Source organism: Antennarius striatus, chromosome 3, assembly GCF_040054535.1.
Source record: "Antennarius striatus isolate MH-2024 chromosome 3, ASM4005453v1, whole genome shotgun sequence".
Classification (NCBI taxonomy): domain Eukaryota; kingdom Metazoa; phylum Chordata; class Actinopteri; order Lophiiformes; family Antennariidae; genus Antennarius; species Antennarius striatus.
In genome coordinates, this window is record NC_090778.1 from 4,454,628 (window position 1) to 4,478,737 (window position 24,110).

The 24,110-nt window shown below is 41.9% G+C and overlaps 1 protein-coding gene across 1 annotated transcript in view; it reads right to left on the reverse strand.

Moving 5' to 3' along the window:
* Nucleotides 1–24,110, reverse strand: part of dnah2 (dynein, axonemal, heavy chain 2) — a 46,082-nt gene that overhangs the window by 15,511 nt on the left and 6,461 nt on the right. The window contains exons 10-52 of the mRNA XM_068310065.1: nt 23,095–23,224; nt 22,626–22,805; nt 22,310–22,524; nt 19,077–19,223; nt 18,800–18,956; nt 18,439–18,548; nt 17,632–17,761; nt 16,955–17,143; nt 16,426–16,570; nt 16,099–16,291; nt 15,620–15,820; nt 15,128–15,284; nt 14,732–14,906; nt 14,347–14,510; nt 13,885–14,037; nt 13,470–13,573; nt 11,587–11,743; nt 11,014–11,096; nt 10,524–10,704; nt 10,016–10,154; nt 9,339–9,577; nt 8,962–9,054; nt 8,713–8,835; nt 8,356–8,466; nt 7,596–7,784; nt 6,975–7,078; nt 6,534–6,723; nt 6,167–6,347; nt 5,861–5,988; nt 5,368–5,520; nt 4,985–5,110; nt 4,694–4,912; nt 4,350–4,467; nt 4,002–4,138; nt 3,619–3,756; nt 3,308–3,466; nt 2,993–3,142; nt 2,601–2,692; nt 2,241–2,436; nt 1,302–1,526; nt 942–1,046; nt 180–368; nt 26–111 (exon numbers count right to left, since the gene is read on the reverse strand). Of these exons, the coding sequence (XP_068166166.1) occupies nt 26–111; nt 180–368; nt 942–1,046; nt 1,302–1,526; nt 2,241–2,436; nt 2,601–2,692; nt 2,993–3,142; nt 3,308–3,466; nt 3,619–3,756; nt 4,002–4,138; nt 4,350–4,467; nt 4,694–4,912; nt 4,985–5,110; nt 5,368–5,520; nt 5,861–5,988; nt 6,167–6,347; nt 6,534–6,723; nt 6,975–7,078; nt 7,596–7,784; nt 8,356–8,466; nt 8,713–8,835; nt 8,962–9,054; nt 9,339–9,577; nt 10,016–10,154; nt 10,524–10,704; nt 11,014–11,096; nt 11,587–11,743; nt 13,470–13,573; nt 13,885–14,037; nt 14,347–14,510; nt 14,732–14,906; nt 15,128–15,284; nt 15,620–15,820; nt 16,099–16,291; nt 16,426–16,570; nt 16,955–17,143; nt 17,632–17,761; nt 18,439–18,548; nt 18,800–18,956; nt 19,077–19,223; nt 22,310–22,524; nt 22,626–22,805; nt 23,095–23,224 (6,561 nt within the window). The remainder of the gene's footprint in view (nt 1–25; nt 112–179; nt 369–941; nt 1,047–1,301; nt 1,527–2,240; nt 2,437–2,600; nt 2,693–2,992; nt 3,143–3,307; nt 3,467–3,618; nt 3,757–4,001; nt 4,139–4,349; nt 4,468–4,693; nt 4,913–4,984; nt 5,111–5,367; nt 5,521–5,860; nt 5,989–6,166; nt 6,348–6,533; nt 6,724–6,974; nt 7,079–7,595; nt 7,785–8,355; nt 8,467–8,712; nt 8,836–8,961; nt 9,055–9,338; nt 9,578–10,015; nt 10,155–10,523; nt 10,705–11,013; nt 11,097–11,586; nt 11,744–13,469; nt 13,574–13,884; nt 14,038–14,346; nt 14,511–14,731; nt 14,907–15,127; nt 15,285–15,619; nt 15,821–16,098; nt 16,292–16,425; nt 16,571–16,954; nt 17,144–17,631; nt 17,762–18,438; nt 18,549–18,799; nt 18,957–19,076; nt 19,224–22,309; nt 22,525–22,625; nt 22,806–23,094; nt 23,225–24,110) is intronic.

Here is a 24,110-nt window from a genome sequence, read left to right on the forward strand (position 1 = left end):
TACATGATTAAAGGTGAACAGCTACCTGGAACACTCATTGATCCAGAGTCTTGTGATGTTGATTTTGGTGTCATGGAAGTCTGGGTGAGCTCTCAGCAAACCTTGAAACACCTGGCAGAAAGGAGACATAAATTGTAAAAAAGACATAAATTGTAAAACTAATTATTATTACTATTTACCTTGGACATATCCCTAAGGTTGAAGAGGTAGTGAATCTTGGCTGGAGTGGGAAGAAAATGAGCTGAAACAGCTTCATAAAGTTCTAAAGTAGCTGTAGTCAGAATTTCTCCAATGGGTTTCAACTCCTCCTTAAAACTCTCAAGCTTTTGGTTGATCATGGTACTGTAGATCCTTCTGATCTGCGAGTCCTGAAAGCAAATAAATTCATAGTTTTGTTATATCTATAAAATTAAATCAATGAGGCCTTAAACATTTGTAAAACAAATGTATTTCGTTGTTTTACAATACAAAAAAAACAAGGCGAAGAGGGGAGTCAAGAAAAGGGCGACAAAAACAAGTGAACAGAAAAGACTGAAAGGTTAAAAAGAGTAGAACAACAGAGTCAGAAAAATACTGAAGAAAGACAAGACATGCTAACAAGTGAATAATGAGTGAGGTGTGTTCTAAAAAAGAAACATGAAGGAAAGAGAAGAGATCAATTAGCGGGATCTGTTAAAGGTAGGAAGAGAGAGCATTGGTTGTTATCACTATTATGGCCACAATCAGGTTATGAATTGTCTGACAGGTTGAACACCAACAAACACTGAAAAAATTATGCAAATAGATGACAGAAAATGGAAAGAAGTGGAAAGAGTAAACAGAATTTCACATTTATTATATGGTAATGGTTTGAGTAAAAATAATATATTGTTATTATTTTTGACACATTTTGTCTTAATGATAATTAAAAAATATGGGTAAAATGAGTCAGCAGGACATACATGAGGGAAGGTCATGTTGATGAGGTTGAATCGACTCTGTAATCTCTCAGACATGTGAGTCCTCCCTCCACCAGGGGGCCCCATGGACGCCAACAAGAACATGTTCTAAAAAAAGCATATACATATATTTCATCACATATGTGGGTTTTGTTGGGTTTTTCTGTCTGTTAAAGCACTTTGAAATGTCTGCTAACGTAACTAAGCTCTATTTAAATAAAGGTTGATTGATTGATTGATTGATTGATATGTATCTCTTGGGTTAATGGGGAAAGAATAGTATTTAATTGGTAGATATGGACTACATGACAAAAACACCCCTGAAAAGATACTCAATACCCTAATCAAAACACCCTCTCTCACCTTGACAGACTTAGGCGTCTGTTTCTGGCGGTCATACCAAAAACCATAGTCAATCCAGTGGCGCAGCAGTTCCAGCGGTGCCTGAGAACCGAAGAGGTCAGGCGAGGGCATACTGAGGTCATCCAGGAAGAGCAGCAGGCATTTCCCACCTACGGGTACAAACTCTCCTTTGGTTCTCTTCTCTAAGCGGCTCTCCACTGTGGCCTGGATGTTATCAGAGGTAGTCTGGACAGGAAGAGAGACACAGAGAGAAAGACAAACAAACAAGGGAGTAATGGAGTAGGGTTAACAACCTCATTCTCATTCAGCGCCTTGAAAACTGACATTACTGTTGATTTCAGCCAAGAAAAACTATCCCATCTTCTCATCACTGTTGCTGAAACATGGTTTAAAATTTTCATGAGTTTCATATTTCTTGGCGTCACAACATCTTGGTGTCACAACTACAGCTGGAACTAACACTTTGCTTTTCAAAGATGGGATTCCTTTCTTTAGGTTAATCAGCTTCACCGGCAGTTGCGAATCTACACACATAGGTTAAACAATTTTTATTTAAGCTTCTGAATATTGCAGTTGATCGGTATTCACCATGACCATTCATGGATAGGAACAATAAAACTGACTAAACACATTTCTAAAACAAATGTCATAAAGGAACCGTAAAGGCCATGTGATTTGTTGAGTTAACATCTATTAGCGGTACTTAATTTGTTTTTTTGTCTGCTTTATGAGACAATGAAATGAAAAAATATTCTATGTTTGATTTACAAAAACACCATGAAAGAAACAAGAATGACAAATGAGAGAGAAATGGAATATCAACAATCAAATCAAACCATTTATCATTATGAATGAATTTCTTGGTTTCTTTGTTAGGACAGAACAACATGAACAGACCTGCCAAAAACAGAAAAACATAGGTCATGCAAAAGTACCAACCTGTGCAGACATGTTGATGGTGAGACCAGTCCACTTCTCTTCCAATCCCTGCAGGACGCTCTCAGCTACAGAGGTTTTACCGGTGCCCACCGGTCCGGTAAGCAGCACTGGATGTTTACCCACCATCAGAGCATTAACCAGGAAGTTGTAACGAACAGTGTCCACTGTAGGAACCATTATTTTATAGAATGGTGCCCTGCAGGTGAAACCAGGGGAAGATATTGGTCTATTACAGATGTTTGTATCATCAGCTGTTATGTAACTGAACTGGCAGAGAGAGAATCAGATGAGACGCACACTATCACACACAAGCCCACACAGCAGCACAATACCATAACACTGAACCACTTTGCTGCTTACTTGGCATTATATTGCCAACTTTTTGGCAGCTGGTCTTCAACAGAAGCCCAGCTTCTGTTCTTGGTGTCAACACAGTACTCGTAAATCGTGTCCTGAAAGAGAGATTGACAGGACAGATTTATTCTGTTCATGCTGTATGTGAATCTTTTTTTATTTTACTATAGTAATCCTCGTATGGAAATTATTAAACCACTCTAGCACACATTGTTAGTCAATCTTTCAAGCATACATAGTGTGTACAGGCCCGTACCACACACACACAAGGGGTCTGTAAGGATGCAATCGGGGGGAGGTAGAGTCGTGGGAACCCATGTCCAATAGGCAGCCTGGTGAAGAGAGAGTTTCCATTGTATAACAGTGTAGACAATACAAGTGTATAACAGTCAAATGACCTTGATGGGGAAGGGCTCCATCTTTCGTAGGAAGTGGTCTACTTTCCTGCGCCCATTCTCATCAACTGAAGCACAGATGGACCAGATCAGACTGAAAATGAACTTGAGCTCGATCAACCTGCTCATGCTTTTTGTGTCTGAAGCATTCTCCTTGAGAAAGAGAGGATTACACTGTTTAGTGTGCTGTTGAAGGTATGAGAGGTATGGGATTTATCTGCTAATGAACAGGGATGGATCATTTCTATCGTAGTTTTACAGTCTTACTGTTTCCAGTTAAGTCGACTGAGGTTACAGAATGTTGCTTATTTGTCATACCTCACTGCCGGATGTGGCGAGGGATTCATAGAGGTGGCAGAGAGAAGTTACTCCGTTCAGCTCGGTGATAGGGATCAGCTCCTTACAGTTGTTCTTTTTAAAGTTCAGTGTGATTTCTATATATTTTTCAAACAGACACTTTAAATGGTCTGCTTCAGCCTGAGAACAAATGGAGGGACCAATAGGTCAGAGGGTCCGAAAGAGTAATGGAATAGAGAAACAGTTAATTAGGAAGGTTTTTATTTTCTTCTGCCCAAATGTCGTTATAAAAACAAAGCTATTATTAAAGCATTATGAGCCAGCAACTGTACCTTAGGCCGCTTGTCCAGCCACGACTGAACAAAAGGCTTCCATCCCAGATCTGAGTAATCATTGTAGACCATCCCACAGCGGGACACTGTAGCAGGAGAGGCCATTGCCAGGTTCTCCACTTCAAACAGCAGAGACACCTACGGCAAAAGAATTTGAGCTGGAAGACATCTGAGGGTTTTTTTTAGTAAATGATTTCCGAAATTTCCATAAGAATAATGTTCTGAATATAAGAAGCTCCCACGCCCAGGACTCCACCACATGCCTTCCCTTCATTTTCCCATCTTACTCCTGTCCCTTCCTCATCTATCTGTATGTTTGAAGCTGAAAAATGCCCACAAATAATGCCAAACTCTATTGTGAAACGTCTGGTTTTAGTTTTCACCTGTTCAGGCATGGATATTCTCTCTCCGTTGATAAGCGTGAGCACCTTGTTGTCATCCATGACAGAGTTCATGCTCTCTATCCACAGTGTGTCAACAGGCCCATCAAACACGATCCACTTCTCATCTGGTTTCTCATCTAAGAACAGAGGGCAGACAGTGTGTGACAGTAGAAATACCTTTTCTGTCCAATGTTTACCAGTTTAATTCCAGGTTTGAATGTAAATAGCCAAACAGGGAACGGTAATACCGAATGTGCCACCATTTCACCTGTTAACTGTTCATTTACTACTTTGACAGCATTGTTAAAGAAATGGTCTTCAGCCTCACAGTGTTTGTGTTTTCACTACCTGCACATGTTGATCTCATGACAGAAGACAGCACTCCATCACTCCATTCATTGGTGGAGAGGTCATTTTCTCCATACAGCTCTCCCAGACTTACTGCCTTAGGGTTCAGAGGATAAACCTGAAGTTCCAGGGGTAACAGAAATTGAAAAATAACAAAAAACACATTATGATGAAGTCATGATGATTGAAGACTTATGTCAAGAAGTACTTTATGCCTTTAGGGTGTGTTTGAATCTTGTGGTGACATGCTGCTTAAATGAGAGAACAGAAGGAAGGCAACATTTCTGTGCTGGATGTAAAGATCAAACATATAAAAGGTACAGTTGTATTCCATCCACACCCACCTGTACTTGCTCAAAGCCAGGCTCTTTCCTGTGGTGTAAGGTAGTGAGGGTCCTCTGAAGGGTCTTCCAGGTAACGCTCTTACCGCTGCCTGTCTTGCCCACCAACATGGAGGAGTGTCGAGAATTTTTAGTCTCATAAAGTTGGATGACTTTGGTCACGGTGAAAGGAGTCACCTGCAAACCACTTTGACGAAGCTCCACCTCAATGGCCTCCTTCAACTGCAGCAAAAAGAAATTCAAATGTTCAGAATAAATTAAGAAAAAAAACTATTGACATAAAAACTGACTTACTTTGCCATAGTCTGCAACAGGTGGTTGCACAGAAGGGAATAAATCATGGATGATCCCAGTGAACAGGGGTAGGTCAGTAGTCGTTAACTTAGCATTGTTCATGTCCTTCATAGCCATGAGCAGGATCTGAGGACAAAAATGCAAAGACAGGTTCATTCACAATAATTGAGAGCTTTGGTCACCTTGAAATGGATGGACAGATGGTAATTCAATTAGAAGTGACAGCATGGCTCAGCTAACATTGTAGGTCATGTAGTGACCACTGCTATTTTTCAGTCTGAAATTATGGAACTTCATCAAATTTTTGCACAGAATTCGAGCTTTTCTTTTCCGACCAACAGTGTAATAAGTGCTGTTGTCGTGCACAAAAAGGAAATACTTACTTCCTCATCGAGGCCGTTAGGGCAAGCCCGGCGTTTCTTTCCGGCATACCGAAGCAAGGATGTAAGAGCACGTAGGCCAAAGTCATAGTGGTCCTGCTTAGAAAGCTGCTGCACTGCCAGCGAGTACAGGGTGAACACCTTCTTAGCCAGAACCTAGGAGGACAAAGTCAGAGTTGATAAAACTTATCAGAGATTCTTGCTCACACCCATTTAAATTTTAGGTGCATCTTTTCATGAAATGAGTGACAAACAAGCGCTGCATAAGGGGAAAGGGTCTTTTGGGGAAAAGGTTTGCAGTCTTTGAAAGGTCATGTAATATAACCAATTAAAAAAAAATCCACTTTTTTAATAATAATAATGGTTTAGATTTACATACACCCTCAAAGACGCTTTACAGTGGATTCATTTTTCAGTCACTCTCCATTCACACGTGGTGATGGTTAACTAGATATGTCAAGTTTAAATTACATATGTGCATGAGCAAGAGTAGCACCTTGCAGTTGTTGAATCCCTCTGCAAACAGAATGATCTCAGCAATTTGTGTAGAGTCTGGAACCACCATGGAAATAGGTCTGAACATGGACTTGAGGTTGTCTGGAAGCTGAGTGCGACCAGCATAACCTAAGAAAAAGACGAATAGAGAGAAAGGATGATGATTGAAGACAATGAAGGGCCACATTTTAAAGTATCCAAACATGAAAGAAAAATTCCCATCAGGATTCAGATTCAGTTAGGATTTCAATCGGTACATGGCAACACAAATTGAACTGTATGCATTTGCACATTTCAGCTGTCTCACCAGGATTCATAGTGATGAAGATGCCACATGACTTGACCAGCCTTATGTCCTGTCCTTCAAAATTCAACATAGATTGTCCGGCTGAAAGGGCCGACAGAATGGAGAGGATCTGCTGGGCCACGACTGACAACACTTCAATGTTTATGCGGTTGAACTCATCAAAGCAGCCCCATGCACCTGTCTGTTCAGCACACACAGACAATGCAATACACAAAAGCAGAAATGTAATTAAATAGGCATATAGTTGACATCCTTGTCATGATTTACTACCATCATCAACATCATCATCATCAACATCATGAGGTAGTAGAAGAGGGATGATGATCATGATCATAAGATCATGATCATCATCCCTCTTCTCTCCTACCTGTGCCAGACCAGAAAACATGCGTCCCATGGCTTTGTAGTCCAGTCCTTCAGAGCAGTTGACTACAATGACATGCATGCCTAGAGCTTTGCCTAAATCCTTCACTGTCTCAGTCTTCCCAGTGCCAGCTGGGCCTTTGGGGGAGCCCCCCCGATGGAGATGGAGTGCGGTAGTCAGGGTCATGTAACACCTGAGTACAATCCAACATACAAAATTAAGGAAAAAAAATGATGATTTCATGCAAACAAAGTTATCCTAAATCAACCAATATTAAATTAGATTAATTATTTAAATAAAAGTATCAATATTGAATACAGAATATTATTTTGAATGTATTAAGTATTCATTCATTCAAAAAAACCCAAAAAACTCAGTGTTAAACTAAATGGCATGCGACAGATTGATATTGAGTTGATAGGTGCACTGATTTCTAATTCTGACCTGTCGGTAAGTGGAGTGACGACAAGACGTCCGGAGTTTCCCAGGTACTCATAGCCGTATCTGAAACACGTGTTGGTCTGTCGAATTATGCAATCACATTCTTCCTATAAGAAGGCAAAGTTTTTGAAAACAAATAAGCAAGAAAATAAAAATGTCTGATGCAGATCTGATTCCATTTCAGTACAGCTCAATGAGACTGACGACAAGTTGATGCCCTTCAGGAACAAAAAGGCTGGAGTCACGGTGTTATATGGTATAGAAACATATGGATCCTGACTGACTACAAAATATGATGATCGCGCTCTTTTTTATATCACTGGACTTTGACTTGATGACTGAGTAAATCTTAAGTAAATTTTCCTTTTCTGCACAATATCTGAGTCTTTATGTGACAAGCTAATTAAAAAAGACAATCTTTCTTTTGCGGTGAACAATTTTTATCTTTTTCAGTAGATAATTGCAGAAAAGAAATGGCAAAACAGTTATCAAACTACTTGAATCACCATGCAATTATGAATGTAGCGGAACTACTTGCAGGCACTAGTTTAATTACATGCTGTTCGCCACTCCCCAACACTAATCGTCTCCTGTTCCTCCTGACAGTCCTCTCCCAGGGCATACCTTGTCCCAATAGAGCCGCAGCTGGCAAAGCCACTCAAAGGCATTGATGTCACTGCAGCCTGCCTTGACTAGCTTATCAATGATGTCCCGCGCGTGAACTTCCACTGTGGCCAGTGCTACAATCTTCAGACGAAGGATTTTGGTCAGGTTGCCACGAATCATCTCTGAATACCCCTGAAGGATGGACACCTGAGACGCAAAGACATTTTTGCACATGAATTGAAAAGTTTATCAGAAGCCTGTTAATATCATTATATTATTTTCCTCACTAATGGATTGACTGTCTATCAGGGTGCATCCTAGAACTATTACACACATGGACATCATGTTGTTCATACATTATACACTATGTTTGCTGTGTATGTTATATACAGTAGATAGTCTTATTCAAATTATGTAGATTTGCCACAAAAACCTGAAAACACATGAATATCAATAACATGAATTCACTGTTCCATTCGTCACCATCCTCAGATGAAATGTTTTGGATGGGAACCATGTATTTCTAAAGGTGATGGGAGATGGCTCTCTGGTTTGATGAACCCGAAAAACAAACCAATGAATAAATACCACTCTTTTGCATTGTACACTTCACTTTTCTACCAAATTATGCACAATTTAAATATCAAAACAGAGCTGGAAAGCCTTGAGGATGGATAGATCTAAATATTTTGGATCTTAATAATAGCCATTAAATGATTTCAATTATAAATATATGAAACATATTTAACTGAGTTGTTTTCTTACATATGTTACAAACCTGTTTCTTCTTCATAGACTTCAAGGCAGACATGTCTGCTCTCTCCTTGCATCTATTGAGCACTTTTGTGACATTATTGGTCCACTGGATCTGACTGGCTGTGATCAGCATCTAAAAAAGAAAAGAAAACATAAAACAAACTTCATTTGAAACTTCTTCTGTCTCCGAGTTCATTTTGAACTCTCCAAACAGTACACTATATATAAGCCTGAACTGAGAAGGAATCTTTGTAAATAAAGCCATTTGATTTGTTTATCAAATCTTTCTCAAGTCATTGCCTAACATTGACAACTTCATGACAACCTCTGAGAATAAAAGCACGATGGACAGTTACATGGAACTTGAACACAAACCTACCTGGCCAGGCCATTCTTTGACCCATTTGTTTCTCTGCTCAGTCTTCTTCAAAGCACTGAGGCAGTCAACCAGACAATCCTTTAATGTTGCTCTCATGGTCCTCTCAACATCACACAGCCAAACCTACACACACAAAACACAATGATTCTGATACTCTCCATCATATACTGCATCTCTCTAGTCAGGACTATGAAGATGAGCATAGCAATGTTATCATCATGACCATTATCTTAATCATCACTGCTGTACCTCCACAGGTCTGTCCAGTTCCACTCTACTGATGAATGTAACCAACTCTCCATCGGCAGAGAGCATCCCAGAGGCAGCTGGCTTACTGCCCACCTACAGAAGACACACAGAGTCAGTGGGTTGGACCAGTAAAGCATGTACTGGCCCATTGTAATTTGTACAATTTAAAGGTGCTTTACATTCAAGGTTTTAAAAGGGACTAAAAATAAAGTAAGTTATCAAACTAAGGCAATAATTTTATACACTATTGTATCATATCTCATAGTTCCTTTTACAGATAAATTCTACATCCACAATTATTAAAAAGTTTAAACTAAACTTACTGACCTATTGGTGTTAAATTACTCATTCTGCTTGTGTGCATCTGTTTTGTCTACCTGGGACATCAAGTTCCATTCCTGTTCAATGCGCAGGCTCTTGATGTTGCTGAAACACTTCTTCAGGTGAGGTTGAATGGCTTCTTGGTTCTGTGACTGCCCTAGGATCTCCAGCACATCATCATTGGAAAGGAAATAGAATCTCGGGAAGATCTGTCTTTTGGTCTCCAGGTAAATCTCCAGGGCCTTCTGGATGTTCTCCAGCTTGGAGTTCAACTCAGATAGCTTATCAAGCAAGCCTGAAAAAACAAGAGGAGAAAAACCATATGGAGACGGGACTAAATTCTTCTTGATATATTTGTCTGTATATAATTACACTATCAAATTAACATTATTTTTAACGGAAGAAAATCATTCAAATCTTTGTTTAGCAGAATTTTTTTCTTTTCAATTTTTCTTTTCAATTTTTCAAAATTTCAGCCATTATTTGCATGAACATAGGTTGAACAGGTACACATCGAAACACTTGTAGACTCATAACTGTAGCAAGAAACAGTCATTCATCATCTTAATACGACACAAATCTTTTTTTACATGCAGTGTACACTTTTCTATTTAATTGATGTAACTTTTTAATATCTATGCCCTGAGAACACACAGGAACAGCTAATGTAACAATTATATGTAAGATTTTGAAAAAAGCATGCTCTTTAAACAAACAAAGCACAATGGCATACCAGGGTGGTGGGTTCCCTGCAAGGCATTATTATTTTTGTGGAGTTGGCCCATGATGGTCTTCCAACTGCTACTAGCATCTTCAAACTCTTTGCACTCACGAGGCAGCTGCTCTCGGATGTCCTTTCCTCGAAAAATATTCTGGAATAACAATTAACATACATTAAATAGTAATCGAACATCCGCAATACACTGGCAGCACATCCAGAATGAATGAATGAATGAATGAATGAATGAATGAGTAGTTTGACTCATCTCTATCTTTGTAGAAATCTGTTCAGTTTTTTTACAAAATTAGGGAAAATATTGAAAAACACAAGAAATCTTAAAGAATGTGAGAAACGGTTCCTGAATCTACACCTTTATATATATGCCCAAATCGTGCTTGCAACCTGGAAACATAATGAAGGAAATAAATGTCTCCTCTATCATAAGTATTATTAACAGGTAATGCATTAAGCAATGAATATCATTGTACAGTGCACTATAATGATAGTGTGCTGTAGGTACCTCCAGATAAACCCACTGATGCTGCACAGTGAGGATCATCTCTATGACTTCCAGCACCTGGGACAGCCGCCGCTCCCAACAGTCCACCTCCTGCTCAAAGGCTCTGACAAAGCGAGAAGCTTTCATCTTGGAAAGAATAACCTGATTGTCCTCCAGTGTCTGGAAAACCTCTTCTGTTCCTCTGAAAGCGAACGGGGGAAATTTAAGTATAGCTTCTGATGATGTGCAAACATTGAATTCAAAAGGTGACATGCTTTCCCAGCAGAAAACACATTCACAACCATTTTCATTAAGTAGGCTGGATCAATTTTGCATTAGAGCCTTGTTCCCTGTTTACTACACCGCCATGCAATAAATCCGTACACACATCTATACACAAAGAAAGCAAAATTGAATATGATTATATGGCAGAACTAAGGTGGACCATGATTTAAGATCTAATGAATTGAGTAAATGAGACATAATAACCCTCCACCAAACACAAACTCACCTCAGTGAGTAGTGGCCTTCATCTTTGTAAGGTGCTATGTCCAGGACAGTTTCCTTCAATGTCTTTATTATGGCCCCCAGACCCTTCAGTGCAAAAAACAGTCATGTTAACAAACAACATTGGCTGATAGGGACAACCTCTTCAGTGCTTTCTCTTTTTCTTAATTTTGAAATCATACATTATTATGGCTAGATCATCAATGATGGAAAATCAATTATAGTTTTTATTTCCACTGCTTGTAAAGACCAGTGATGGAAAACCTGTGAGAAAGAATAATTAAATTACATTTTTCTTTCATCATCCAACACAGACATTTGTATTTTTAGAGGATAATATTAATTCCATTCTTTGTGTCACATTTCCTGCCTTTTAATCTGTGCTCAAGAGCATCAGATTAAAAGGCAGGACGCATCAGTTACTTCACAGTTAATAATAATGATAATAATGAAATCCTTTATTCGTCCCCCATATGGGGAAATTAGTTTTCCACTCTAGTTCATTTTCTTTAAGAAGAAACAGAAGCAATAAAAATGCCCACTGATTATCCGTCTGGATCAGAGGAGGAAACTGCACCTGTTCTATGGAAACTTCCTTGCTAGCGGATTCAGAGATTTCACAGATCTTGTCAGCATACTTGTCAAGGCCCAGTTCCATGATCTTCTCCAGGGTGAATTCAGTGCCAGTTTGGTCAAAAGAGGTCTGAATCTCTTCACAGATTTGTGTCCAGTGCCTGAAGTTGGGGCAGCATAGAAACATAGTCTGTCTAGTCTGAAATAATCCGGTCAGTGAACTGAAGACATGAGGAGAGGGTGAAGGCTAACACTTTCAGGTCAGTATGAACAAGTCTTATAAATTTTATACAGAACTCAAAAAAATTTGCTTTGTACTCTGTACATCAGGTTTGTACAAATAAACAATTTCTGGCACCTCATTTTTTGGTGTTATCTTTTCAAAATGCAAAACACATTATGCCCCCCCACAGAGGCTAGCCGGCCACTCGAATCAAATTAAGCTTCAGCAAAGGCCCGCCGCAGCCAACCACAAGAACCCCCCACCAACAGCCCTAACCCCCCCCATGCAGCGATGACTCCGCACCACCAAACCTTTCTCACACCCTCGAGCCAGCCCCCAGAAGCCCAACCACCAGGGCCAAGTCAAACAATCCACACACCGCCCCCACTCCACAGTAGCGCCGCAGCCCAGGCTAACACCACCAGATAGTAAATCTAGGGCCATAACTGACAATCAGTTATCCCTGACCAGCAAACCGCCATTAACCGTCAACAATCACTAAACGCCTGCCCAATACCCCACTGAACCCACCCGGACCTAGACACGAACAAGCAAACAGTCACTTAAGCCAGTCCCCAACCACAAGCTCAGGCCTTAAGAAGTGCCATCTCATGTTTAGTCACCGCTACCCTCCTTGTTAATATGCTTCCGCGTTCCCAGACGAACAAACATTCTCCCTACCCTTTGTTTAAGTGCTTCTCTGTGTGGAATGTTGCCCATTTAAAGTCTGGAAGGAAGCCCACTGTGGCCCAGACTCCTTCAGCCACCACAGGCCCCACTCCAAGGTGTGTGTGTGTGTTTCATTAAAATTGGAGAGCAGTGGGGGCAAGTAGGTCACAGATGGGGAAGATGCAGCGCCCTAGGGCTCTCTGATTAGCCCCACAACATAGCCAACTGTTCTCACCCTCACCTGTTCCCAAGGCTCTAAATGTAGTGTCCCTATATGTGCCTTCAAGTAACTACGTACAGTGAAGTGTGAGATATGTGAGATGAACATTAAGAGGCAATCTGGTGTGGGACAGGGCCGTACGGGGACCGGCACCACAGCCAGCCAAATGGCCCGAGTACACTACCACCAGGGCCCCAACCCAGCCATGGACGACCAGCGACCATCAAAGCCACCGACAACCACCGATCAAGATTACCGACAACGTATCCCAGCCATCAACTCACCCCTCAACAACAGCAACCCAGAAATGCACCACCAAGGCACCACAGCAGGCAAAGGAAGGCAATGCACAGCCCGCCTGACCAGGCCCAGTTGCCTGCCCAAGAGCACTGATACCAACCAGCTGCCTAAAAACACCACACCATTCAGAAATGGCCAGCTGATGAACACCCCACCTGGACTCCCTGCTGCATCTGGAAAGCCAGCACAGTCCCCACCTCTGGCTGCCACCAGACCCACAGGAAACAAGTCCAACACATGAAAAGCCTCCAGGCCCACACCAGGGGCATCAATAGCAGCGACGTCCGGGTGGGGCCATACGGCCCCATGATTTTCTAACTATTTTAAGATTTTAACCTAACAACAGCTACACACATTACGTTACAGTTATTCCTTAGCCAATCTCCTGTTATGTCATTGGAGTGAGACTAATACTAGAGAGTATTATAAGTGATTTTGTAACTGGCGAGACATGTACACAATTTGACTTCGGTACCTGTCTCTCATGGCTGGGTTCTTCAGGTCAGCAATGACAGGGAGGATCCGCTTGAACTGGTCAATCTTCTTCTTGGACAGTTCAACTACGTGCCACTGCTTGTCCTGCAGTCAAACACAGATAAACTCTTCATGTGAGACTTGCTGAGGGGTGTATTTCATGGAAGCTGTGATGCATCCTAAGGGAAAGCTATAGGTCTACCAGTAAATGTTAAATGCATATGTTTGTAAAATATGCATTAATGATAAATAGAAATTACCGTAGTGTGCTTTTAGTACAGCCTCTGGATCATACAGTACAGATTGAAAGTCTTTTAAAAAACAGACTTAAGCTGACATTGGAGATATATTATCGTTATCTATTTGTGTTGGACAGTAGAACAAAGCAACTAAGAATACTGTGAGGCAGAACTGACCTTGAGCTCGCTGTGGAGTTTTTTGGACATGTCCTTTACAGCGCTCTCCATGCTCTCCGTCTGCAGCTCAGCAAATTGACCAACCTTCCAGATGTTCCAGTTGGTATTCCAGTTCTGAGAGAGCTCCCAGGCCTGCTGCAGGTTGTCCATGTCCTGTAAAAATGTATGCAGGTCAAACAAATGTGCACAAAAAAGTGCTCAACGCTCTTTATAAATGAGGCTGGTATTGCTGCATTTACATCAAAAATAAAATCCATTGTGATATATTGAATTCAGTCTGTCATGACCTCTCAATCTCAATCAAAAATATCACACATATCCAAAAATATTTATATTCTCCTTTCCTAAATCAAAATTACAACAGTAAGCTCCTGTGGTTTAATGTCTCGTGATGCTAAGGCTATATTTGGTAATGGAAGAATAACAGAATGTTACGACTGTCCGCCAAGCACTGTGTCTGACCTTCTCCAGCATCCATATGCTTCTGGAAGTTGGTTGTTCTATTTTGAAGAAGCCAAGCCCCTGAAGAATGGAGTTTTCTTCCTGCTTCAAAGCCTCCAGTTGGATGCGCTGCTCTGCTATTTGGTTTAATGCAGATTCAGTATCCAGCGTACCGTGAAATGGACCTGTAGATGCACGTGACAAAATATAACTGGACAAACGGGTGAAAATAGCATACAAAACACACAAACATACAAATTCTTACATCTCATATCATGTCTCCTCAAACTGTAAAAATAGGAACACACACTAGATAATTCTGTAGTAGTGGGTAATAATACACACAGGTTTGCATGAATTGTAAAATTATTATCCAAACTCTGTATGGCCAACTGGCATGTTTCACCTTTTTGACTGAACTCCTGCAAACTGGACTGGATTTTTGTCTTGAACTCTTCAGAGGATATAATGAAGCTCTTTTTAAACTTCTCCTTATGCTCCTGCAGCATTGTGTCGCAGTCAATCAACACCTGCTGGAACCACACCCACTCCCCATTCAGCCCCTCTAGCATATCCTGCACCTGTGGATACATCAAACGATGGTGAGGAGGAAAGTTGTGCATGCTCATTTACAAGAAGATCTGTCAGTTTTATTACACTTATTCAGAACAGATACCTGTAATTATGAACTATAATACAATGTTTATCACAAGCACATATACAGTATACAGTAAGAGAATGTTTCCAGTGTGTTAAATAGTCCTGTATGAGTATTTATGTTATTAATGACTGACGTTCTTACAGCCTGTTCCACTGGGAACTGGTATTTATCCAGGATGGCAAACTGCTCATGGATCAAAGGAAACTGAGCTTCTGTCTTGGCCATTTCACCCTGAAGAGACTTCAAAAGTTCAAAACTCTCCTTAAGCTCCACAAGTGTCTGGGGTTCTTGTTTCAACCTAAACAGTTATACAAACAAGCACAGAAATGAGACACACCATCATTAGCAGAACATACGGTATGTCTCAGGATGAAAACCTGCTTTTTCTCTTCTTTATTATCATCCCTTAATGACTGGGGACAGGAGACAATTAGAAACACTTTGATTTTCTCTTGCTAGCTTTCTTGTTTATTTGTTCATGTTGTGTAGAGGAGAAGTACAGCAAATTTGTATGTTTGACCTAGAAAGCGAATGCCCACACAACTGGGCTTGTTGTCTACAACACTGAAGGACATGTTGGTGGTAAAAGCACTTATAATCATGTTAATCAGGTTCTTTTAGGTGACTCCCCACCTGTTGGCATTATCATGCAGTGAGCAGTGAAGGTCTTTCAAGCGGGTGCTGGCCATATGACTGAGCAGCTGAGTCAACTTGGTCTGCCATTCACGGCAGTGTTCCACCACAGAGGACTTGAGCGGTGAACAGTCCAGCACGACAAACCAGATCTTCACTACTGCTTCTTCCTGTTCTATGTTTTTTGCTTTTTCTGTGTACCTAAAGAGTAAACAACGAAGATAAATGACAAAAATATGCAGAGGAAGGACATTAATGTGTCTAAATTCTTGATTATGCACAGCAACTCATTTTGATGAATGTCTTAAGACAGGACTAAAAAAAAAGCTGAGGTAAGCTTTACTTTCTGCCACTTAGAAGGCACTTCCACTGTCATGGAGAAAAAAGTGTCAAAAGATTCATGGAAATGTATCAAAAAGAATAGAACTAGTTAGAATTGAGTTAGAATGATTTTCAGCAGACATCTTATTGCACCGTGCCTGTCAATGTCTGCGGCGAAAGAAGAGACTGATGGATTCAGCCTCTGGTAGCGCTGTATGAAGGAATCCTTGTTGATCTCCCAGATATCCCTGTATTTGTCCCAAGTCTTCAGATAGGCTTGCAGTTGGTTAGCATTGGCTGTCATCCCTGCCGCAACTGAAGCTTGAATCTTCCTTATCTCCTCATCTTGCTCTGAAAGGTCAAATAGGACCAGAATGTAAAGAAAGGCAAGACTAATAGAAAAGTTTAGACATGGTCACGTATAAAACCACTAAGTACACATTATCTGTATTTCCACACTGTACCAAAATTCTATAAATGCCAACCTATTCTGATATGCATGGGATTCTTCTGTGACCTCTTGCAGGAGAGAATTTCAGGCAAGTGCTTAAACACGGAGATGGTGTTGATGAGCTGAGGCATCATGTCCACCATCTGAGAAAGCTTTCTGAGTGTAGGGGAGAACTCAACCTATCAAAACAAAGACACATACAGGCACTGGCTTCAATCAATCCATCAGTTTTAAGTTGTAAAGCACTTAATTAAATCAACAGACATTTCAAAGCACTTTTACAGGCAGAGAAACCAAACAGAACCCTCCAGAGAAAGCATAAGCGACAGTGGTGGGGAAAAACTCTATCATTGAGGAAGAAACTTTGGGCAGGACTCAGACTCTCCCACTTCAGTATTGAACCAGCAACTACCGGTCCCAAGCCCAAGACTTAGTGGACTGAGCTACAGCTGCCCTAACTTAGATGAGTAAAATATCCTACACATGAGGATATACAGTACTGGAGTAAACAAATCACTATAACTTGACCTAAGTATAACATGACCTAATTGGATTACCAGTACCTTTGGTTTGGTATTGGGAGTTGCCTCGTTCAGTGTTACTAGGACTCTGAACAAGGGGTATTGTGATGTCTTGTCATCTCCAATGATGGCCTTGGATAGCTTTTTCATGCAGCGCTGGATGTTGAGTCTCAGAGACTTCTCAACCATACCATCTACCTTTTCTGTGTAAGTCTCCCAATGATCCCGGACCTGAAATACCACGTTAAAAAATTATAGAACTTGCAGCATCGCAAATTAGATTTGTAATTGTTAAATAAAAGGTGTGTATGGCTGAATAAATCTGACTCTCAATTTAAAAAGGAAGAGATCTTATATGTTACAAAGAGTGCGGCTGAGTTAAGAAAGTATATACAGTACTGTTTATATACTTTCTCAAAAGTATATATACTTTCTCAACTTCAGTTCTACTAAAATTATTATAGATGTTTGTATTTCACCAGTTAAACTATTGGCAAAATAACTTGTCTGATTCACTGCTTTACACATAATTTGTCATAAAACAATTAAAAATTAAAAATTACCATTAAAACCATACAGGTTTTAATTCTTTTAAGTTCTGACTTATGCTAAACTGCATATGCTACAACACATGTCAAAAAACGACTGTCTAAAGGTGCAGACACATTTCAATTGAACATACAGAATCAATGCTGATTTTTTTTAAAAACAGCACTCACCTCAGGTCCATCATTAGAGAAGGTTTTGTAAGTATGGATCATGAGTTTAACAATATCCTGATGTGCTGAGAGCAGTATTTGGAGTTGTCTCTGCTGGTGAGCTTTTTGCTTATCCTCAAACTCCAGGTTCCTAACAGTCACAGACAGTGAAACACCCAGATTTACAGACAAGATTCATTAGCTCTGACAATGATATATATATATATATATATATATGATATATTACTATTGAAATATAATAACCTGTGTTAGGTAAACGTTTTCCTTTACCTGTTAATTTAGTTGATTGGCGTCTTAAATGTGAGGAAACAACTGACAGACTAAATAGACATCACCATCACTTGTCTCCACTGAGTACAAGAATATATAAAGGAAGGAGTTTCTAAGAAGATGGTGACCTGATCTGAAATACTCCATTGAATTGATGAAACTGATGCAACTGTACAAGAAGTGAATGTGGAAAGATTTTTGTATTTCATTAATCTCTTGTTTCAGTGGAATGTGTTCCTTGATAAATTAAAGTAATATAAACAGAGTTTTACTTGGTTCAGTAAAGACAGTGACTTGTATTCATGAAGTATATTATTACATTTTTTGGGCGAGGACTACTGGGGACTACCAGACGACAACGTCTTCCGATAAGAAGTAGTACTACAAAACAACAGTGTCTAGATGGCCAGCCCAATAACCTCAGTAGATATCACATACATGTTTCACATAATGGCCAGGCTGATTTTCCTTCACATTCTCCTGATAGTATTTAATTTTTGAGTGTTTTTTCAAAAGACATTACATGTTTGTCATTACCTGTACACAACCTGTCCATCCAGTCTGATCAGCAATGTTTCACTGATGAGATGACAGAGGTTGGAGATGGATAAATTGGATGCTTTATATCCATCAACTATAAGCTGGACCTGAGTGTAATCAAGAATAGGAAAGAAGAGGGGAGCTCAATCCAAGGACGACACACAGGACTGTAATCCCAAGCGGTTACTGAGTCCAGACTAACTAATACTATAGAGTGAATAGAAAATTACTTTTGGCAAACACGTCTCCAGTCACTATTTTAACAGGTCAATTTCTAATACAATCTTAAAAATCAACACAATCAACATAATTTTGTGTGGATGTTGAAATCAGTAAGTGGTCAATTGTGTGTTCCAACCTTGTCAACCTGCAGAAGACTGTCCTGGATGAAGACACTGGAAGCACCTTTAGATGACCACAGGAGCCTGGTCAGTCCAGGCTGAAGTTTCTTATCCATGAAATAAATCCGCTCCCGAAACAAACCCAACTCGCCAGGAGACAGCATTCCAATGACCCTAACACACAAACACAAGGAAATCTATGAACGAATGAATGGATGAATGGATGAATGGATGGATGGATGGATGGATGGATGGATGGATGGATGGATGGATCCTTCTTTGTATTCGTCTCACCTGTTATAGTTCCTGATCAGCAGCAGTGTTCCCTCCCTCAGGTCACTGAGGTCGTCCCAGTGCTGGTAAATGTCATATACTTGCTGGGGAATGTCATACTTGAGCTTATCCCAGTACTTTGTCTCCAAGAACAGATCTAACAGGTTGCTGGAAAAGAAAATGTATAAAAAAAATATATATATATTATGTATATATATATATATATATATGTGTGTGTGTGTGTGTGTGTGTGTGTGTGTGTGTGTGTGTGTGTGTGTGTGTGTGTGTGTGTGTGTGTGTGTGTGTATATATATATATATATATAAAATATTTGTGTTTTATCGGGCTGCAGGGTGAGCATGATTTTGTTGCACTCTTTCAAGTCATCTACAGTTTCTATTTCTTTCTGAAACAAGGGAGGTGAAAAGTATTTCTTTTTCATTGCATCCATCCATCCATCCATCTTCCACCGCTTATCCGGAATCGGGTCGCGGGGGCAGCAGCTTCAACAGGGAGCCCCAAACTTCCCTTTCCCGGGCCACATCCACCAGCTCCGACTGGGGGATCCCAAGGCGTTCCCAGGCCATTGTTGAGATATAATCCCTCCATCTGGTCCTGGGTCTGCCCCGAGGTCTCCTCCCAGCAGGGCGTGCCAGAAACACCTCCCTAGGGAGGCGTCCCAGAGGCATCCGCACCAGATGCCCAAACCACCTCAACTGATTCCTTTCCACGCGAAGGAGCAGCGGCTCTACTCTGAGCCCCTCGCGAACAGCAGTGTTTCTCACCTTATCTCTAAGGGAGACACCAGCTATCCGCCTGAGAAAGCCCATTTCAGACGCTTGTATCCGCGATCTCGTTCTTTCGGTCATGACCCATCGCTCATGACCATAGGTGAGGGTAGGAACGAAGATTGAACGGTAGATGGAGAGCTTTGCCTCTCGGCTTTGCTCCCTCTTTGTGACAACAGTGCGGTAAAGCGACTGCAATACCGCTCCTGCTGCCCCAATTCTCTGTCCAATCTCACGCTCCATTGTTCCCTGACTCGTGAACAGGACCCCAAGATACTTAAACTCCTTCACTTGTGGAAGGACCTCATTCCCCACTTGGAGAAGGCATTCCACCGGTTTCCTGCTGAGGAAACCGGTGGTGGTTCCTCTTTTTAAAAAGGGGGGTGGTGGTGGTGGTTCCTCTTTTTAAAAAGGGGGACCAGAGGGTGTGTGCCAATTACAGGGGCATCACACTCCTCAGCCTCCCTGGGAAAGTTTACTCCAAGGTGCTGGAAAGGAGGGTCCGGCCGATTGTCGAGCCTCAGATTGAGGAGGAACAATGTGGGTTCCGTCCTGGTCGTGGAACAACGGACCAGCTTTTTACTCTCACAGGGATCCTAGAGGGGGCTTGGGAGTATGCCCATCCAGTCTACATGTGTTTTGTGGACTTGGAGAAGGCATATGATCGTGTCCCCAGGGATATACTGTGGGAAGTACTGCGGGAGTATGGGGTGAGGGGGCCTCTTCTCAGGGCCATCCAATCCCTGTACGCCCAAAGTGAGAGCTGCGTTCGGGTTCTCGGCAGTAAGTCGGACTTGTTCCGAGTAGCTGTTGGCCTTCGCCAGGGCTGCGCTTTATCACCAATTCTGTTTGTGATTTTCATGGACAGGATATCGAGGCGTAGTCGTGGTGAGGAGGCTTTACAGTTTGGTGGCCTGAGGATTGCATCACTGCTTTTTGCAGATGATGTGGTCCTGTTTGCGTCATCAGCCTGTGACCTGCAGCGCTCACTGGTCCGGTTTGCAGCCGAGTGTGAAGCGGTGTTGTCGGTACCCTGCAACTGCTTCAGGAGTCCCCAGGGACAACATGCCCCTGAAGGCCTCCTTCTTTAGTCGGACGGCTTCCCTGACCACCGGGGTTCGAGGGTTACCGCCCCTTGAGGCACCCAAGACCTTGAGACCACAGCTCTCAGCTGCAGCTTCAGCAATGGAAGCTTTGAACATCGACCATTCAGGTTCAATGCCCCCAGCCTCCACAGGGATGCACGAGAAGCTCCTTCGGAGGTGTGAATTGAAGGCCTCACGGACAGAGTCCTCCTCCAGACGTTCCCAGTTCACCCGCACTACTCGTTTGGGCTTACCAGGTCTATCCAAAGGTTTCCTCAGCCAACGGACCCAACTCACCACCAGGTGGTGATCAGTTGACAGCTCTGCCCCTCTCTTCACCCGAGTGTCCAAAACACACGGTCGAAGATCAGATGATACGATCACAAGATCAATCATTGACCTCCGACCCAGGGTGCTCTGGTACCAGGTACACTTATGAGCATCCTTGTGTTCGAACATGGTGTTAGTTATGAACAATCCGTGACTAGCACAGAAGTCCAACAACATAACACCGCTCGGGTTCAGATCAGGGAGGCCATTCCTCCCAATCACGCCCCTCCAAGTGTCTCCATCATTGCCGACGTGTGCGTTGAAGTCCCCCAGGAGAACAATGGAGTCCCCTGCAGGGATCCCTTCAAGGACCCCATTTAGGGACCCCAAGAAGGCCGAATACTCTGAACTGATATTTGGTGCATATGCACAAATAACAGTCAGAGTTTTCCCCCCCACAGCCTTAAGGCGTAGGGAAGCGACCCTCTCATCCACCGGGGTAAACTCCAACACAGCGGCGCTCAGCCGGGGGCTTGTGAGTATCCCCACACCCGCCCTGCGCCTCACGCCTGACGCAACTCCAGAGTAAAACAAGGTCCAACCCCTATCCAGGAGTTTGGATCCAGAACCGAGGCTATGCGTGGAGGTAAGCCCCACCAGATCCAACTGGTAGCGCTCCACCTCCAACACAAGTTCCGGCTCCTTCCCCGCCAGTGAGGTGACATTCCACGTCCCCAAAGCCAACTTCTGCCGCCCGGGTCTGGTCCGTCGTGACCCCCTGTCGTCACTGCCACCCATATGGCAGCGCACCCGACCCATTTTTCATTGCAGTGGTATTTAAATGAAGAAAAATATTTATCTATGCCTCAAAAAAAAAGAACTGTGTTTCTGTCAGTTTTTTAAGCTTCTACATAAATATGCTTTGTAAAAGTTTAGTGTTAGGGCCGCTGGAGATTATCTACATCTCTTGTATGGGTTTTGAAACAGATTAAAAGTACATGTTAAATTTGGTGTATGGGGGTTTTTTTTGTACCGTAAACACAGACAAAGACAATGTGGGTTTAAAGATGAGCGCCACTTGTCTCTTGTAAGTCAAATTTGTAAAACCCACTTGTCGAAATTGTTGTCCAGCTTGGCAGAATGGTCCTTGCACCTCACCATGAGAGGCTGTTCCAGTCTCCTGAGATATTGCACATCCAGGCTCTGATTCCATTGGTTGAAGTTCTTTCTCTCGATCTCATCTAATAGCTGAATAATCTGGCCATAGTTTGAAACTACCTGCTTGCTGGCGGCTGACTCAGGCATGAAATGGGCTTTTTGAAGCACCTAGGGACAAAGAAAGGAGATACAGATTGAATTAAATGACCTCCAGAAAGAGTACTCACTTATGACATTGCATACCATCTATTGAAATCCAATGAACTCACCTCCATTGGCTTGATTAAGCGTTGTTTGATAACCCTAACCCAGTGAGCCTGGCCTGCCAGTCTGGGCATATGATCAGGAAGGGATCTGTTTTGGTATATTTGCTTAGTGGCCTGTTTGAGCTCCTTGTTTAAGATGTTGTACACTCCTTCTGCCATGTTGTCTGTGGTGTGCTTAATGGCCTGGGAAGGAAGGGATTAAAAAGAGGAGAATGAGTAAATGAACTGCGTGGGGTCAGGTTTTAGGATGACAGGAAAGAAAGACATTTCAATACAAGGACTAGACAACAAGTCTAATATGTGAGCTCTTTTATTTCCAATGATGAATGTATCCAGCTGATCGCAGTGTACATTTAGTACATGGAAGGTGAGAAAACAAATTCAGATGATCACTTGGTATGTGAAAAAGTAAAAAAGCTAAGAACTTTACTGAACACAGGTGTGAGTGTGAGAGTGTTTATCACAGAAACACCTCTCGAGTGGACACCGGCCTGAAAATGTCCAGAATTCGAACTCCTTCCTCCACACTGTACACCGTCTGAAATACCAAATTGATCAGGTTCTTCATCATCAATTCTAGATCCTTTACCAATGCACGGAACCTGTATACACACACACACACACACACACACACACACACACACACACACACACACACACACACACACACACACAGAGAGAGAGAGAGAGAGAGAGAGAGAGAGAGAGAGAGAGAGAGAGAGAGAGAGAGAGAGAGAGAGAGAGAGAGAGAGAGAGAGAGAGAGAGAGAGAGAGAGAGAGAGAGAACAGTAATGAATATCCCATCCCAAGGGGATCAATTTTATTACAATATGTTCTAAAGCTGTTTTTAAATGTATTTACATTTGATGCAAATGGAGCCATATGAGTTGATCCTCTGCTGATTTTACAGCCTTATTATCAATATTATGTTCATCCCGACATTGTCCACCTAATCTCCACTAATGTGTCGCAATAATATCTATAGAATAAGAGAGACATTAGCTAAAGCTAGAAAATCTTGTGGAGCACATCTTCTTCTTTTCCTTTCAGCTTTTCCCTTCAGGGGTCGCCACAGCGAATCAATTGCCTCCATCTAGCCCTGTCCTTTGCATCCTCTTCTCTCACACCAACTACCTTCATGTCCTCCCTCCTCACATCCATAAACCTCCTCTTTGGTCTTCCTCTAGGCCTCCTGCCTGGCAGTTCAAAACCCAGCATCCTTCTACCAATATATTCACTATCTCTCCTCTGGACATGTCCAAACCATCTCAGTCTGGCCTCTCTGACTTTATCTCCAAAACCTCTAACATGTGCTGTCCCTCTGATGTACTCATTCCTGATCCTATCCATCCTGGTCACTCCCAGAGAGAACCTCAGCATCTTCATCTCTGCTACCTCTAGCTCTGTCTCCTGTCTTTTCCTCAGTGACACTGTCTCTAGACCAAACAACATCGCTGGTCTCACCACAGTTTTGTACACCTTTCCTTT